Source organism: Phyllostomus discolor, chromosome Y (genome assembly GCF_004126475.2).
Source record: "Phyllostomus discolor isolate MPI-MPIP mPhyDis1 chromosome Y, mPhyDis1.pri.v3, whole genome shotgun sequence".
Taxonomy (NCBI): Eukaryota; Metazoa; Chordata; class Mammalia; order Chiroptera; family Phyllostomidae; genus Phyllostomus; species Phyllostomus discolor.
Window position 1 is genome coordinate 3,668,065 of NC_050199.1, and position 15,264 is coordinate 3,683,328.

At 38.2% G+C, this 15,264-nt stretch overlaps 1 protein-coding gene across 12 annotated transcripts in view; it reads right to left on the bottom strand.

Annotated features, from left to right (window-relative positions):
- Positions 1–11,653, bottom strand: part of LOC114489888 (lysine-specific demethylase 6A-like) — a 245,469-nt gene extending 233,816 nt beyond the window's left edge. For 6 of the 12 annotated variants that reach the window (XM_036017236.1, XM_036017232.1, XM_036017234.1 and 3 more), the window contains exons 1-2: positions 11,165–11,653; positions 10,895–10,958 (exon numbers count right to left, since the gene is read on the bottom strand). In XM_036017236.1, the coding sequence (XP_035873129.1) occupies positions 10,895–10,958; positions 11,165–11,313 (213 nt within the window). In that variant the 5' untranslated portion in view covers positions 11,314–11,653. The remainder of the gene's footprint in view (positions 1–10,894; positions 10,959–11,164) is intronic. The other 6 variants (XM_036017241.1, XM_036017240.1, XM_036017235.1 and 3 more) reach the window with 5 other exon arrangements.
- Positions 11,654–15,264: the final 3,611 nt, after the last annotated feature.

A 15,264-nucleotide genomic window follows, 5' to 3' on the forward strand; every position in this document is an offset into this window, starting at 1 on the left:
TCAGCGGAAATGGCACCCAGCAACCAGCTCCAGCCCGAGTGTGACACCCCAACCAGTTACCCTTTGCAGGTTTTTGTGCTTAAAATCCCTGTCCTAAGAACAACCAAGCAAGTCCTAACCTCCCTAGGTTGGCTGTACTTTCCCCCATGGGTCTTCACCTCCCTTGGTTGGCTCCACTGTCCCCCTTACTGCCTGCTAATAAACCCTGCTCCTTAGCTCACTACATCATCTGGTTTCTTGAGTAACTCTGTCCTAACACTGTTGTTTTTACAAAGTATGCTGGCAAAGTAGGCTACCATATACTGACTTTCAATTGTTTCCTAATCACTCTCATATATTTTACCCATAGTAACTCAAACACTGTATCAACCCAAACACATTAAACAGATAACCTTCCAACATCCTTTCTAAAGAATATATTTTTTTAATCTAAGTTTGAAGAAAAAATAAAGATTTTGTACTGAAACATCAGAAACAATAGTATTCTGGCATTCTCTGCAAACATACTTGTCACTAAACCACAAGACATCTTACAAATTTAACCACTTCCTATCTCAGCATTAACATGGTGACTTGTGTATTTGTTAAAGAACAGACAGAGGGCATGGTAAATGACATATTATTACTGAAAGGACCCCCCCTTTTGCTCCAGGGGTACTCCCTACTCCATACTAGGTTTACCTTGCCCACCACCAAGGGAAACATCTCTCGATGCCAAAAGGAATTTTTTATTTAAAAGGTATATAGACTTAAGAGTAATGACTTAATGTCTTCATTAAAATACTGAAGTCCTTCAGTATTTCCTACAGATGCACACAGTCCTTCCTTCTCCTTCTGCCCAATGTGGGGTACTGTATCTCAGAAAAAGAAGTAGAAGTCTGGTGGCTCAGGTTCCTGGCACCATCAGCTGTACACCACCACAATCTCCAGTTAATTCAAAACCATATGGCACCTTCTCATGGCCCACCAGCAAAGGTCTTTCCTGCTTCCTAAGCCATGTGGCAAAGAGGAGCACCCCAAAGCCGTGGTCCCAACAAGGCGTGGCTGCCACTTGGGTTTATAGCCCAGTGCCAATCTTCCTCTTCCACACCATTTTTGACTACTCCCACAATCAGTTACACTTGCCAGCATTACCATGTATTTCCAGCTTTCCTGGGCTGCCATAGTAAGTCCAGGCAGGTGTGGCCCCGTGGTGTGGAGCCATCATCTCCAAGTTCTTACGCAGGCTCTGTAACCAGTTGCATTGTGGGTTGAAGTCACTCCCATCCCCCTGGCTCAAAGCATGGCCACCACTGTTTAACATATCCATAGAACCAGTTAAAGGTTATAGATACGTTAAATGACCATGCCAGAGGTTATACACAAAACTGTTGCTATTCAAACAACTCTCAATGGCCTGCTCCATGTGTCCCATCCCCCAGCTCAGACTTGTGGGGGTGAGGACATCCTATACATTTTTTTCCTCTAGTATTTCCTGGACACCAAGTTTTGAACCCCATTACAAGTCCCTACTTGGGCCCCCCACCCGTGGCTGCACCCTGTTACATATTTAGAGGGGCTACTAAGAAATACATATATTCTTAGATCTCTGGGCACACCCCCCAAAATATTCCCAGGTTGGTACCTTTGAAAAAGTGCCTGACATGGATTATTCATTGACACATACACACAAACACATGCACTTGTTAATACCCAAAGAAAGCAGAGTAACTTCTCAGTATTATTGAAATCTCACCTCGTCAGGAAATGCTCTTGGGATGACAAAATGCATTGTGAGATAAGAGTCGCACATCAAATGCTATCATATTTTTTCCTTTGAGAAAGAGTACATTTCAAGTATAGAGCCCCCCAAAATTATATAATCAAGCAGTACTTAAAAATAAGTTAAAGATCTACTATAAATAAAACTATTCTGACAACTATTTTTACAGAAAGATATTAAAAAGTCTGTTTCAGTTTTTATTTTACTCTTAGTCAAGAAAATATGCATAAGTACCACACTAAAACCACTGAAAATTAAATGTCTGAATCTATTCTTAAATTCCACAAGTTACTACAAAATACAAAACTTTATCCCCGGCTGGTGTGACTTAGTGGATTGAGTGCCAGCCTGTGAACTGGAAGATAGTTTAATTTACAGTCAAGGCACACGCCTGGGCTGCAGGTCAGGTCCCTAGTTGCAAATGACCAATGTATCTCTTGCACATCAATGTTTTCCCATCTTTCTCCCTCCCTTTCTCTCTCTCTACAAGTAAGTAAAATCTTTACAAATAAAACAAAGTCCAAAACTTTAAAACTATTAGGCTATAGTATATTTTTAACTTTTCATTAATTAAACAAAGAAGTTGACATTTTATTTTTTTAAAGAATTCATTAAGCCCTGGCTGGCGTAGCTCAGTGGATTGAGCACGGGCTGCGAACCAAAGTGTCCCAGGTTTGATTCCCAGCTGGGGTACATGCCTGGGTTGCAGGCCATAACCCCCAGGAACCGCACATTGATATTTCTGTTTCTGTCTGTCTGTCTGTCTCTCTCCCCCTCTCCCTCCCTTCCCTCTCTAAAAATTAATGAATAAAATCTTTAAAAAAAAAAGACTTCATTATTTTATTCTTAGAGGTAAAGGGAGGGAGAAAGAGAGGGAGAGAAACATCAATGTGTGGTTGTCTCTTGAGCATACCCTACTAGGAACCTGGCCTGCAACCCAGGCAGGTGCCTTGATTGGGAATCAAACTAGCAAACTTTTGGTTCACAGATGGCACTGAATCCACTAAGCCACACCAACCAGGGTGAAAGTGGCATTTTAAGGTTAATATGGGCATTATAAATTTCTAGTAAGCTGTGGGTGAAAAATGAGCCACATATAAAACCTCATTAGTTCAGGGGAGGCTAGTAGGGCAGAACTTACAAACTCAAGTAGCCTTATAGGATACTCTGAACATCAAAACTCCTAACTAAAAGTGGGTCATACTTGGTATTCCCATCATAAGTCTGCAGCTTTCTTGACAGATCCATCTTTGCCTTCCCTGAGCCTCTTTTCTTTTCAATGAAAAGATCTTATTTATTTATTTTTAGAGAGAGGGAAAGGGAGTAAGAAAGGAGGGAGAGAAACATCAATGTGTGGTTACCTCTCACTCGGCCCCCACTGGAAACGTGGCCCGCATCCCAGGCACCTGCCCTGCCCAGGAATTGAACTGGTGATCATTTGACTCACAGTCCAGGCTCAATCCACTGAGCAACACCAGCCAGGGCTCTTTTTTTTTCCCACCGCATGTAGGATAACAGAGCCATGTCCTTTTCCAGACCCTTCAGGGCACACCCACTGCCCCAGAGAACTATAGCACTAGATTCTTCATTGTTCCTGCACAGCATTTCAGTACCGTGTGAACTATTTATACACACCAATGTAAAAGTATTATATGCCTCTCCATTTTACTTTTTATCTATTCCCTGAGATTTACCCACTTTATTTCCTATATGTTCTTAATCTACCACCAACCGATAAATTTCCTGTAACCATCCTTACCACTGTAAACTTGCCATTCTCTACAGCTGTTTTCTTAGCCTATTGAGATTTTGCCATTGTCATCAGTATCTTTATGGGTCTGGGCATTTTTTAAATCAACAGGTTACTTTTCAAAATTTTTAACTAATTATACCTTGAGAAAACTTCCCTTTATCTAGTTAAATATTAAATTTACAAGCAAATAGTTTTCAGATTCGAGATGCAAAATGTAAACATAATAAACTTGTTTCATGATTAAGCGGATAGATGCTACCATAACATAGTACATATCCTCCTCTTCTCAGTATACCTTAATGGAACTATTAGTGTGCTATAGCAAACCCCTTTTGATTTTTTTCTTTTTTTTAGATTTAATTTATTTATTTTTAGAGAGGGAAAGAGAGGGAGAAAGGAGGGAGAGAAACATCTTGTTGCCTCTCATATGCCCCCTACCCCCCGGCCACTGGAGACCTGGCCCACAACCCAATCAAGTGCCTGACTAGGAATCAAGCCAGTGACCAATCCACCGAGCGACACCAGCCAGAGCAGCAAACTTCCTCTTATTATAATAAAGAACAGTTTACACTAACACTGTTACTAGTTCCTTTATGAAAGATAATGTTCAGTAAGAAATAGAATCATAATATTTTCTTTTCCTCTTCACCCAAGGACTTTTTTTCATTGCCTATTAGGGAGAAATGAAAAGCAAAAAACATCAATGTGAGAGAGAAGAATTGACTGGTTGTCTCTTGAACATGTCAGGATTAGGGATTGGTACCCTGACTGGGGATCAAAACTGAAAGCTAGGTATGTCCTCCAACCAGATATTGAACCCACAACTTTCCAGTGAAAGGATAATGCTCCAACCAACTAAGCACAACCAGGGTAAGAACTAGAACTTAAATATTTCGGCCCATAAACCCATGATTGAGTACCAGCTTAACTTTTTTCTCACTTAGCCAGTGGTCAAATATTATGCTGACAGAATCAGATGTCAAATAAGATTAAAATGAACAAGAAGGTAGAAAAGTGAGTCTTAGATACTTTACGTGTCTGGCTGCTCCAGGACAAAAACTGCTTTTATTTGCAAAAAACAAAAACAGAAACAACAAAAAGCAAACCTGTCACCTCCAAATCTGGTTTCTCTGTACCTGATGAGAAAAGAACCCCCAACTTTGGTCAATAACAATTCCCAAAAGAACAGACAGGAAAGGGAGGGAAGGGACTTGCTCCTCTCCCATGGGCATGTGGGAAAGTATGGAAATAATCTGATAAACTTCCTACCATGCAGAAGTAGGCCAGTTCCCCACCACAGATTTATCTAACCAAAAATCTCACTAATGCCAACATTGAAAAATATGGCTTAAATGTATGGTTTTATACACATTAAAAAGAACTAGAATGACACCAAACACATGCTTAAAATTTCCAACATTATGCTAAATATGTTTTTCTATACTTAGTAAATGTTTCAAAATTAATCTATTGTTTTTCTTATGAAATATTATTAAAATCTCTTGCCCTGGCCAGTGGCTCAGTTAGTTGGAGCATCATCTGGTACATCAAAAGGTTGTGCATTCAATTCCTTGGTCAGGGCATATTTTGGGTTTTATCTCTGGTGTAGTCATGCATGGGAGTGAACTGATCAATGTTTGTTTCTCACCTTTTGTTTCTCACCTTTTGTTTGCTGTCTCTCTAAAATCAATAAACATAACCTCAAGTGAGAATTAAAAATATAAAAATAAAGTAACTCTTTATAGTTTATTGAAGAAAAGTCTTTACATTCTATCTAAATTCAATTCAAAGTTATCCAATTTTACAAATAGTCCAACTTTTGAAAGATGAATGAAAAATTGTCAGAAATTGAATTATGAGTATGTATATATTATAAGTCTTAAATCCAACAGAATATTACAGATCATATAATATCAAGGAATAACTTCTTATAAATAAAAATATACAAAACAATGTAATGTCTTGTACTTAAGGCAAGCAATCAGTCTCTACAAGAATAACTATCTCATGCTATCACTGTTTTATAGATGAATTATACATATACAACCCCTATAGTCTACTAAGAAAAACAACTGAATAATACATCATCAAGTAGTATATTTAAAGCAGAATTTCTTCCTAGTACAGCTGAAATCTACATATCTTTCCTCCCTTCAAAATGTCATTTTTCACAACAGTAAAACCTTTTAATTTCATGTAGTTGAAAACTTGCCCTGGCAAACTAAAAGGCTGCCGGTTCACTTCCCAGTCAGGGCACATGCCTGGGTTGTGGGCAAGGTGTCCAGTTGAGGCAACTAATCCATGTTTCTCTCCCTCCCTTCCCCTCTCTGTAAAGATAAACAGTAGACAGATAAAATTTCTAAAAAAAAAAAAAAATTACATTAACTGCATAAAACCCTTGGATTTATCACATTTCAGTTTTTGTTGCTCTGCCTTATGATTTCAGTTCATAAGCCAACTGTGTTATCCTATAATGGTAAGGTAACAAAATATGCTAATAATTTTTAAAAATTCCATTAAGAGTTTGCAAGTACATATGCATAAACACACTAATTTGTCAACTCAATCTTATGGTTTTCAAAAGTATTAGCATACTTAGCATCAGTTACAAACTGCTCAAAGCATCACAAACATTAGCACTAAAAGGAAAATATATCTACTTTAATTCTACAGTTCGCTACACACTAAGTTTCATTTTGGTTTTGATAGTGAGGCTTATAAATCAATTTTAAAACCTAACTCAAAAAAATCATATCTGGTAAAACAGTTGTACTCAGTACATTAAATAACAGCAGTCAAATCTTCCAGTTATTTTGTTTGACAATATAAAGACTTAATTTTCAAAAGGAAAATGAAAACTTAAGAAAGTGACTGTTTATAATTAACAGTTCTAAATCGTGTTCCTAAATCTGAATTGTCAATAATCTCTTCAGTCTACAATGATTATCTCCAGTGATATCTTCAATGACCAGTATTATCAAAATTTTATAGTAATATTCCTATGTTGATATGTACCTCAGACTCTGTCCAGTAATATGTACCAAAAAACCCACAAAACAAAAACATATTGTTTACAAGACAACTTTCTTAACAAGAAAATATACTTTTTAATACACAAAAGTAAAGGCTTAATTTCTAAACAGTAAAACAGGACATTATTTCTATGGGCACTTGAACTCAAGCTACTTTCTAAACTGGAAATAAATATACGTTCGAATGTCAAAAAAGAGAATACACAGCCCTGGCTTTTGTGGCTCAGTTGAGTAAAGCATTGGAAACCAAAGGGTCACAGGTTCAATTCCCAGTCAGGGAACATGTCAGGATTGCAGGTTTGGTCTCGCCAAAGGGGAAGGGAGGGAAAAGGGAGGCACAGGAAATTGATGGATGTTTCTGTCTCATTCTTTCTCCCTCCCCTCACTTCTCTCTAAAAGTCAATCAGCATGTGAGGATTTTATCAGCTACAGTAAGCTGAAATAAACTAATATAAGCTGAAATAAAATGAAATACAGAACATGCACATAGTGTAAATTACCTTAATTATTAGCATTCAAACCTTACAGTATAAAAAAAGTGTATCTGCAACCAAGTTTTCCATGCAAGCAAATCACATTTAGAAAAATGCTTTAATATGTTTTAAAGTAATTGCATTACCCCAAAACTTTTAAAGAACTATTTTTCTGCCCTGCCTGGTGTGGCTCAGTGGATTGAGTGTCAGCCTGAGAATCAAAGGGTTGCCAGTTTGATTCCCAGTCAGGGTACATGCCTGGGTTGCAGGCCAGGTACCCAGTAGGGGGTGCACAAGAGGTGACCACAAATTCTTTCTCTCCCTCTCTCTTCCTCCCTTTCCCTCTCTCTAAAGAATAAGTAAATCAAATCTTTTTAAAAAATAAAGAACAACTTTTCTAAAACTATCCCCAGGTCAAAAAGCATACATTGTTGAACAGTAAACATGATTTCTCTATTAATGATTTTACTGATTAAAATAATTACCAAAAAAAGTTTCAGTAACAAATTATCTAGATCAAACTAAAAACTCATGAAGATACCTCTACATAAAAAACAGGAATGGACATTTTAGCAATAGTTCCTTCAGACAGATTACATTCCTCAGGCCTGAAGCATTATGTTAAAAGAACATTTTAACAATGATATTGTTTCAACTCTATTCTTTATAATCTACTCTACATAATAAAAATGAACCCAAAATATTTCCAAAATCCAATGGAAGTCATTGTTATTAATTTCTGTAAAAAGGTTTGGCTAATTACTTAAACTACACTGTAGTTTAAATGTAAGTTAAAACCTGTACTACTATAAAAGCAAAGATTAGTGTCAGTTTAACTGCAGCCTACTTACAATCATACGATAGTTCAAAAACTGATTAAGCTACCTATTACTTCTGTATAGCTTATTTTCAAGTTTCACGAAGAAAAAAGCACAAATTTGTCTTTTAAACTAAAACTCCCAACACTGTATATGATGTAGCAATCTCATAAAAATGCTTGCATTACAGAACTTTAAGAGTGTAATACTATAACAACCATTCTAATGGTTCATAGTAACATTTACATTACAAAATTTTTATTATTAAGAGACTAAAAAAAACTAGCTATTGGGAGAAAGTACCCTCAGTCTGTGAAAACTGAGGGGAAAAACCTAATTCAAATACAAGTTTTGAGGATAGATGGAGTCAAACATTCCTTATTAAGATTTCATATCTAATTCAGACTGACAAGGAAGCAGTGAAGAATAGCATGAACTATAGAATCCTGCTCACTATTTAAAAGGAGTAAGATGTTAACTATAGCCCTGTCTGGCGTAGCTCAGTGGATTCAGTGTGGGCTGCAAACCAAAGTGTTGCAGGTTCGATTCCCAGTCAGGGCACATGCCTGGGTTGCAGGCCATGACTCCCAGCAATTGCACATTGATGTTTCTCTCTCTCTTTAAATAAAATAAATAAATAAAATCTTTCTAAAAATAAATAAATAAAATCTTTTAAAAAGATGTTAACTGTATACATTACAACGTGGATAAAATGTAAAAATTATGCTGTCATAAAAAGCCACACATAAAGGGTACACACTGAGTAAATCCATTTATATAAAATTCAAAAAATCTGATCTACGGTTTACATGACCACTAAGAAGATCAATGAACATTAGTGGTGTTAAACAATGACAAAGTAGAAAGTAACTTCCAAGGTGACACCTTTGGAGGTGATAGATATGACATTATCTTAATTCTGGAAATGGCTTCATGGATATGCATATATACCAAAATTCATTGAGTTAGTTGTTTTAAATATGTGCAGTTTTATTTTATGCCAACTTTAATTCAAGAAAGCCGAGGGTAGGAGGTGGACAGGAGAATCAGAGAGGCAGAGACTATGGGGTTACTAGCATATATCCTAAAATATTTTACTACATTATAATATTAAAATGAATGCACTCAACCTAAGCAGATGGGACTTTGTAAGTCTCAAAGCTAAGTCAAATCAAGTTATTTGCATTTCACACAAAATATTCATAGTAGTTTAACAAAACATTATCCAGTGTTTTATGAATTCTTACAAATATGGTAGTTTTGACCATACTTTTTATGATATTTAAAATATCATAATTAAAGATAGGCACAACTTCACAATTAATTGAAAAACATCAGGATCTTGAAACCTAAAGCCACGCATGTAGTACATATCTGAACAGTTCATTCCAAAATAATGTCTAATATGAATCACCACACATTAACAATTTACCTGAAAATGTCACTTGGATATTTCAAGTTTTTAAAAATATTTTCATAAATTATCCACAAAAACATAAAACCTCATCACATCACTGTTATTTCCTAATCACCACAACCAAAGTATTAGATTTGCCCATTTTTTCAAATACCATCAGTATAAACAACTTTACTAACCTCAAGTTAAATGATAAAGTCAGTGCAATGTAAAATGTTCAAGTTAAAAAAATTAATCTAATGAAGTAACTTTAAAAGCAAAATATTTAAATACTGCAATCTTTTCAAAAAAATTAACACAATCACAACTGCTTAAATTACAACAGAGCTAGTCTATATTTTTCCAATGATGTTTTTAGTGGAGCAATTGTTACCTACAGTATGAAAATAGAGTGGATTTACAAAAAAGTATTTTTACCTCCAGTTTCTGGTCATTATTTGCCATCGAAAGAAATAAACTGGTAAATGAACCTTAAGATTGTGCTTGTCAAACTACAGACAAGAACACTTGGCAAGAAAATTTTAAAAACAAAAGGTCAATAATTTCTTGTTAATTGCAGCGTTAACTGTCAAATTCACAGCTACTCATTTCAGATGGAAAAATTTTCTAGTGGAAGCAACATTCATTGCATACAGGCCTGGTACTCACATGGTAATGAGTGCAGATAATTTTTAATGAGATTTTGTTCAGGAGATAAAATATATATATGACACAGACATTCCAGTGGCCTTTGTGGAGTACCTTACATGAGTAACTAAATATGTAAATTGATGAGTACATTGCAGATTTATGTATGCTGCTGACAAGCTTATAAAAGACATCACACTAGTTTTAAATAATAGTGGTCAGTCTTTATGAAACGAACTACCTCTTGGGAGGTAAGGCCTACTCACCTTTAGGACTTCCCTGGTCACATCCCCTCCCTCCTGTAAATCAGCTCTTCATTTCTCCTCCCACTCTTTCCCGCCATCTTGGCCGATAGGGGCAGCCATTAACTAAATCACAGTGCCAAGAAGTTTTCACACTAATAAACAGCGATTCCAGCCTTGATCTTTGTAAGATTCTAGATACAAGGCACAGGGTAAAACAAAATAATAAAATCTTGTTCAGAGAAATGTTTCTGTGGCCGCTAGAAGGAAACAAGTACACAAACCACGTAACTTCAGGTAGAAAAAATACTGCTTAATAAATTAGTGCAATTCCTAACACAAACTCTTTACAGCTGTAACGTACGTGTAGCCCACAGCACACGAGAGAAGGGATATAAGGAAACCTAAAAGGTGTAGCTCAAATTAGACATCCCAGCTGACCGTCGAAAGAAAATAACACCACAGGGACATAGAAGTAGGAATGTTGAAAACAGGACACAGTCAAGACCTTCTGATTCTAAAATTCATAGATCTTGTCACCAAAGTACTCTGAAACAACGGATTAGCCTGGCTCCAAACCACCACCATCTCTGCACCTCAAGCTCTAAGAGAGAATTTCAGAAAACAGCGAACAGAGTATTTATACTGAGATAAGACCAAAAACATTATTTTTCCTTTGCAGCGACAAAGACTGACAATGAGACTAGGGAACCACAGGACCCAGAGCCAGAGCACACAGACAAAGCGGTGTCGGCCCGCGATTGCCTTACCTTGCTCAAAAGGGTCTTCGTCCTGGCGCCATCTTCGTGGAGTCTGATGAACCCAAAGAGCCGGCTGTGGAATGAGATACAGGAGGCTCGTCAACTTTGTGTAAGAGCCACTGACCCGTCCCTTCCCGAGCTCAAGGCCCCAGTATCCGACTCTCAGAAAGCTCTGGAATCACCCCCAGCTGCCACCAACGACAAACGGTATCCGGGCCTCGGGGGAAAGCGGAGACAACCTCCCTAATGCCGGGTAAGGAAGTGAAAGGTAGTCCGTACCTGTCCAATCCGCCCAGGAGCTGCTTCTCTTCGTCTGTCAAGCTTACTGATCCGTCCTTGCACTCGCTGCTCTCTTTTCCTGCCGCCATTTTCTTTCCGTCATCCCGGAAAGAGGTGGTACTAGCAAGCGACACTCCGCAAGATTTCATGGAAAAGCAACAAATTTAAAACCCTAACTCCGAAACTTAACAACCTTTAGTGCACAGCTGAAAGGCACCCTAGCACCTGAGACCTGGACACTAACTTTATCGGTCCCACCTCCTCCACCACGGATGGCGGCAAATAAATCCCAAGTGATGGCGAGAGCAGCAGATGCAGGGGCTACTGCCCTCTGCTACCAGATCCCATCTCGGAATAGGCGGAGACACCAGAAAAGGCGCAGGCTTGCGGTGCCAGAAGGATTTCGGAGAATCACAAACTTCGCCAGCAGTAGCACAAACTTGTAATTGTGTCACAGGGCAAACCCCAAGTGCCTATGACACCTCCCCCATCCAACTAGCCACGTGTTGCCAATAGGAGCGACCAGTTTGTCTCACGTGACCTTTGTTGACTCACGTCAACTGTAGCTCAACTTAACTTGCTGACTGCCACAACCCCGCCCACAAGTCAGCCCAGAGCAAAGAGAGGACGACTGTGGGTGCTAACTGGCTGGTGGACACGTCTGTCTGGGGAGAAGCAATAACCAAGCAGACGCAATAGTCATTTTTTCCTGGTCTAGGAAACTTCTGTAGAGAAAGGCTCTCGAGCACTGTCACCCAGTAGGTGACACGTACCATGAAAGAGCCGGGGGGAAGGATTCAGGAAACTACTGGAGACTACGTGAGTGCGGTGGAGGATGCACGGACTCCCATTATTTGCCCTGCACGCTAGTGCCTCGGCCCCTGGCCAGGGGCCCTGGATCAGTTAATAGTGCATGGTAGTGCGCCTGCGCCGTCACAAGACTCCACTTTCACCACCTCTGAAAGTAATGGACTGGTGGTTGACTCCTCCCTTGCTCTCCGGCCCCTTCTCAATCACCCTTGCAGATGGAAGCTGGTGTGCTTCGTACAGTCCAATTGACCTATTACAGTCTTCTTAACTCCAGTGTTTTTGCATTCTTTTGTTTACTTTTGTTTCAAACTTTATTCCCAGACTTCCTCAGCATAATTAGCTACAAAGATTGATTTATAAGGCCTGACTGGTGTGGCTCAGTACACTGAGCACACGCCTACCAACCAAAGGGTCAGTGATTCAATTCTCACTCAGGGCACATGCGGGAGTTGCAGGCCAGGTCCCTGGCTGGGACGTGGAAGAGGCAACCACACATTGATGTCTCTCTTCCTTTCTTCCCCTTTCTGTAAAAATAAGTATCTTAAAAAAAAGAAAAGATGGATTTGTGTATAAGCAAAAACTGGAAAGAGCTGCACAGTCCAAGGGGCTTGTGCTCAAAAATGTTAGCTGTCTAGATTTTATCAGGTTCATAAACAAAATTTAAGAAAGCAATCACAATATAAAATAACGGGTCCCAGTAACTTCTAGTTTTATCTTCTTCACAACTTGATGTTGTCTCAACTTTGCCTCATTCTTGGAAGCGTCATCACAGTTCTCCACAAGATCTTCAACTTCATCATCATCCTCTCATGTAAGCAAGTGGCGCATGTCTACCCACAGACTGGGGACGGCTTCAGCCAGTCTGTATTATGCTGGTGTAGGATTCTCAGTAGCATTTCCATTACCTGCTGTATCTCAGTGTGGGCTGTAGTGGTGAAAGTGTTCACTGTCAGGATGCCTGAACTTCAGAGTTATTTAAATGAATCACTGTTGTTTGGTTTGTGAACATGTTTGCCTCTTTAGTACCAGAAATATTGTTACCCCTAACATCTTTAAGGTGAACTGAAACGTTTCATTATCTGCTGTAGCTATTCTATGAACCATCTTTCTCTGAGCAGTTCCTTTCTCACCAATAAGCAGTCACACCTGCAGTTTAGTGAGGGTTTTTCTTGGTTCATGTCAGTTTCCTTCATCATGTTGGAGACAAAATGGAGGTCTTAGGAAGACCAGCCAGAGTAAGCATGCACACAAACACTGAGATACACATGGCAGGTAGAAGGCAATACCAGTGTTCTTTATTTCCCCCTTTTAAAAAAATCCTCACTTAAGAATGTTTATTGATTTTAGATGAAAGAAAGGGAAACAGAGGAAAATGTTGATGTGAAAGGAAAGCATAGATTGGTTGCCTCCATATGTGCTTTATTCGAGTTTGAGGCTGCAACCTTGGATATGGGACCTGAGAGGGAATCAAACTGCAGACTTTTGCCATATTGGAGGATGCTCCAACCAACTGAGCTGCCTAGACAGTATGGAACTCCAATGTTCTTTTGATGACAGCTTTGTGCAACAGCAGTTTTAGAGTTACCCACCCCTGAACACACACAAAAAATCACAAGAAATTATAAGTTTAAATTGCTCTGATTTGACAGTTGGGGCCTTAATGTGAGCTGCTTGTACATAATCCCTAACACAAGAGAAACAGTTAAGACCATTGCAGTTTGAAGATGATTTATGCCTTAGGAAATGTTTCATAATACCACTTCCTTAAAATTTTGGTCATAAATAAACATCTTATTTTGGAGAAAAACAGGACTACCAATTACTATTTTCAGTAGATACATTTCATAATTCTATTTTATATAACAGATCTTTTATGGGCTATACCTCCAATAATTAAAGGCACAAAAATATTATTCCTTTAAATGCATTTGAAGAAATAGACTTTTGAATGTGTGGGATAAATTTCCCAACACCTAAAGTTCACAAAATATGCTTAAACTTTGATTTATTTAAAAAGGAAGACAGCCCTGGCTGGTGTGGCTCAGTGGATCAAGTGTGGGCTGCAAACCAAAGGGTCACCAATTTGATTTCCAATCATGGCACATGCCTGGGTTGCTGGTCAGGTCCCCAATAGGAAGTATGTGAGAGACAACCACACACTGATGTTTCTCTCCCTCTCTTCCTTCACCTCTCTAAAAATAAATAAAATCTTTTTTAAAGAAGAAAACTTAGAGACAGCTGGCTAAATTCTAACAGTATTTAATTTAGTTATTAACAGTATTAATAGGAGCTATGGAAACCCCACTATTTTGCACAGAGGCATGCACTTTTGAAAATAATAACTAAATGTAGTTATGTGGACTAAAGTATCTGTTTCAATACCCTTTCTTAAACACTTGTTCTTATGTATTCTATTTTAGCTGAATGATTAGATACCTGAGTATTTTTGTTAGCTGTATTTACATAAATAATAACATCTATGTAACACATGGTGATGTGACAGTTTTTTCTCAGTTTTTCTCATTCCTACTAATATAAAAAAGATTATGTACAGGCATACCTACAACACAGTGCAAGTTTGGTTCCAGACCACCACTAAAAGTAAATATTACAATTAAGTAAGTATACAGTTTTTTTTTTTTCTAGTGCATATAAATGTGATGTTTGGAATTAAACTCTACTATAGTCTTAAGTGTGCAACAGCATTATGTCTACAAGAACATGTATATACCTTAATCTAAAAAAATAGTAACCATTATTTGAGCCTTCAGTTGCTCATAATCTTTTTGCTGATGGAGGGTCTTACATTCATGGTGATGGCTGCTGACTGACTAGGGTGGTGATTTGTGAGGATTAGCATGACTGTGACAATTTCTAAAAACACGAATGAAATCAGCGTCATCACTTAACTTTTCCTTTCATATATAATTTCTCTGTAGCAAACAATACTGTTTGATATCACTTTCCCCACAGTAAAATTTTCATAACTGTAGTGACTCCTCTAAAAACCTACTGTTGTTTTATTAACTAAGGTCATGTGACATTCTAAGTCCATTCTTATTTCTTCAGTAATCTTCACAGTATCTTTACCGCCACTAGATCCCATCTCAAGAGCCCACTTTCTTTGTTCATTCTTAATAAGCAACTGCTCATTCCTTTATATTTTAAGAGTTGAATATAACAATTCGGTTACATGTTCAGGCTCCAGTTGTAATTCTAGTTGTCTTCCTATGTCTACCACAACTGCAGTTACTTCCTCCAATGAACTCTTGTACCCCTCAGAGTCACCC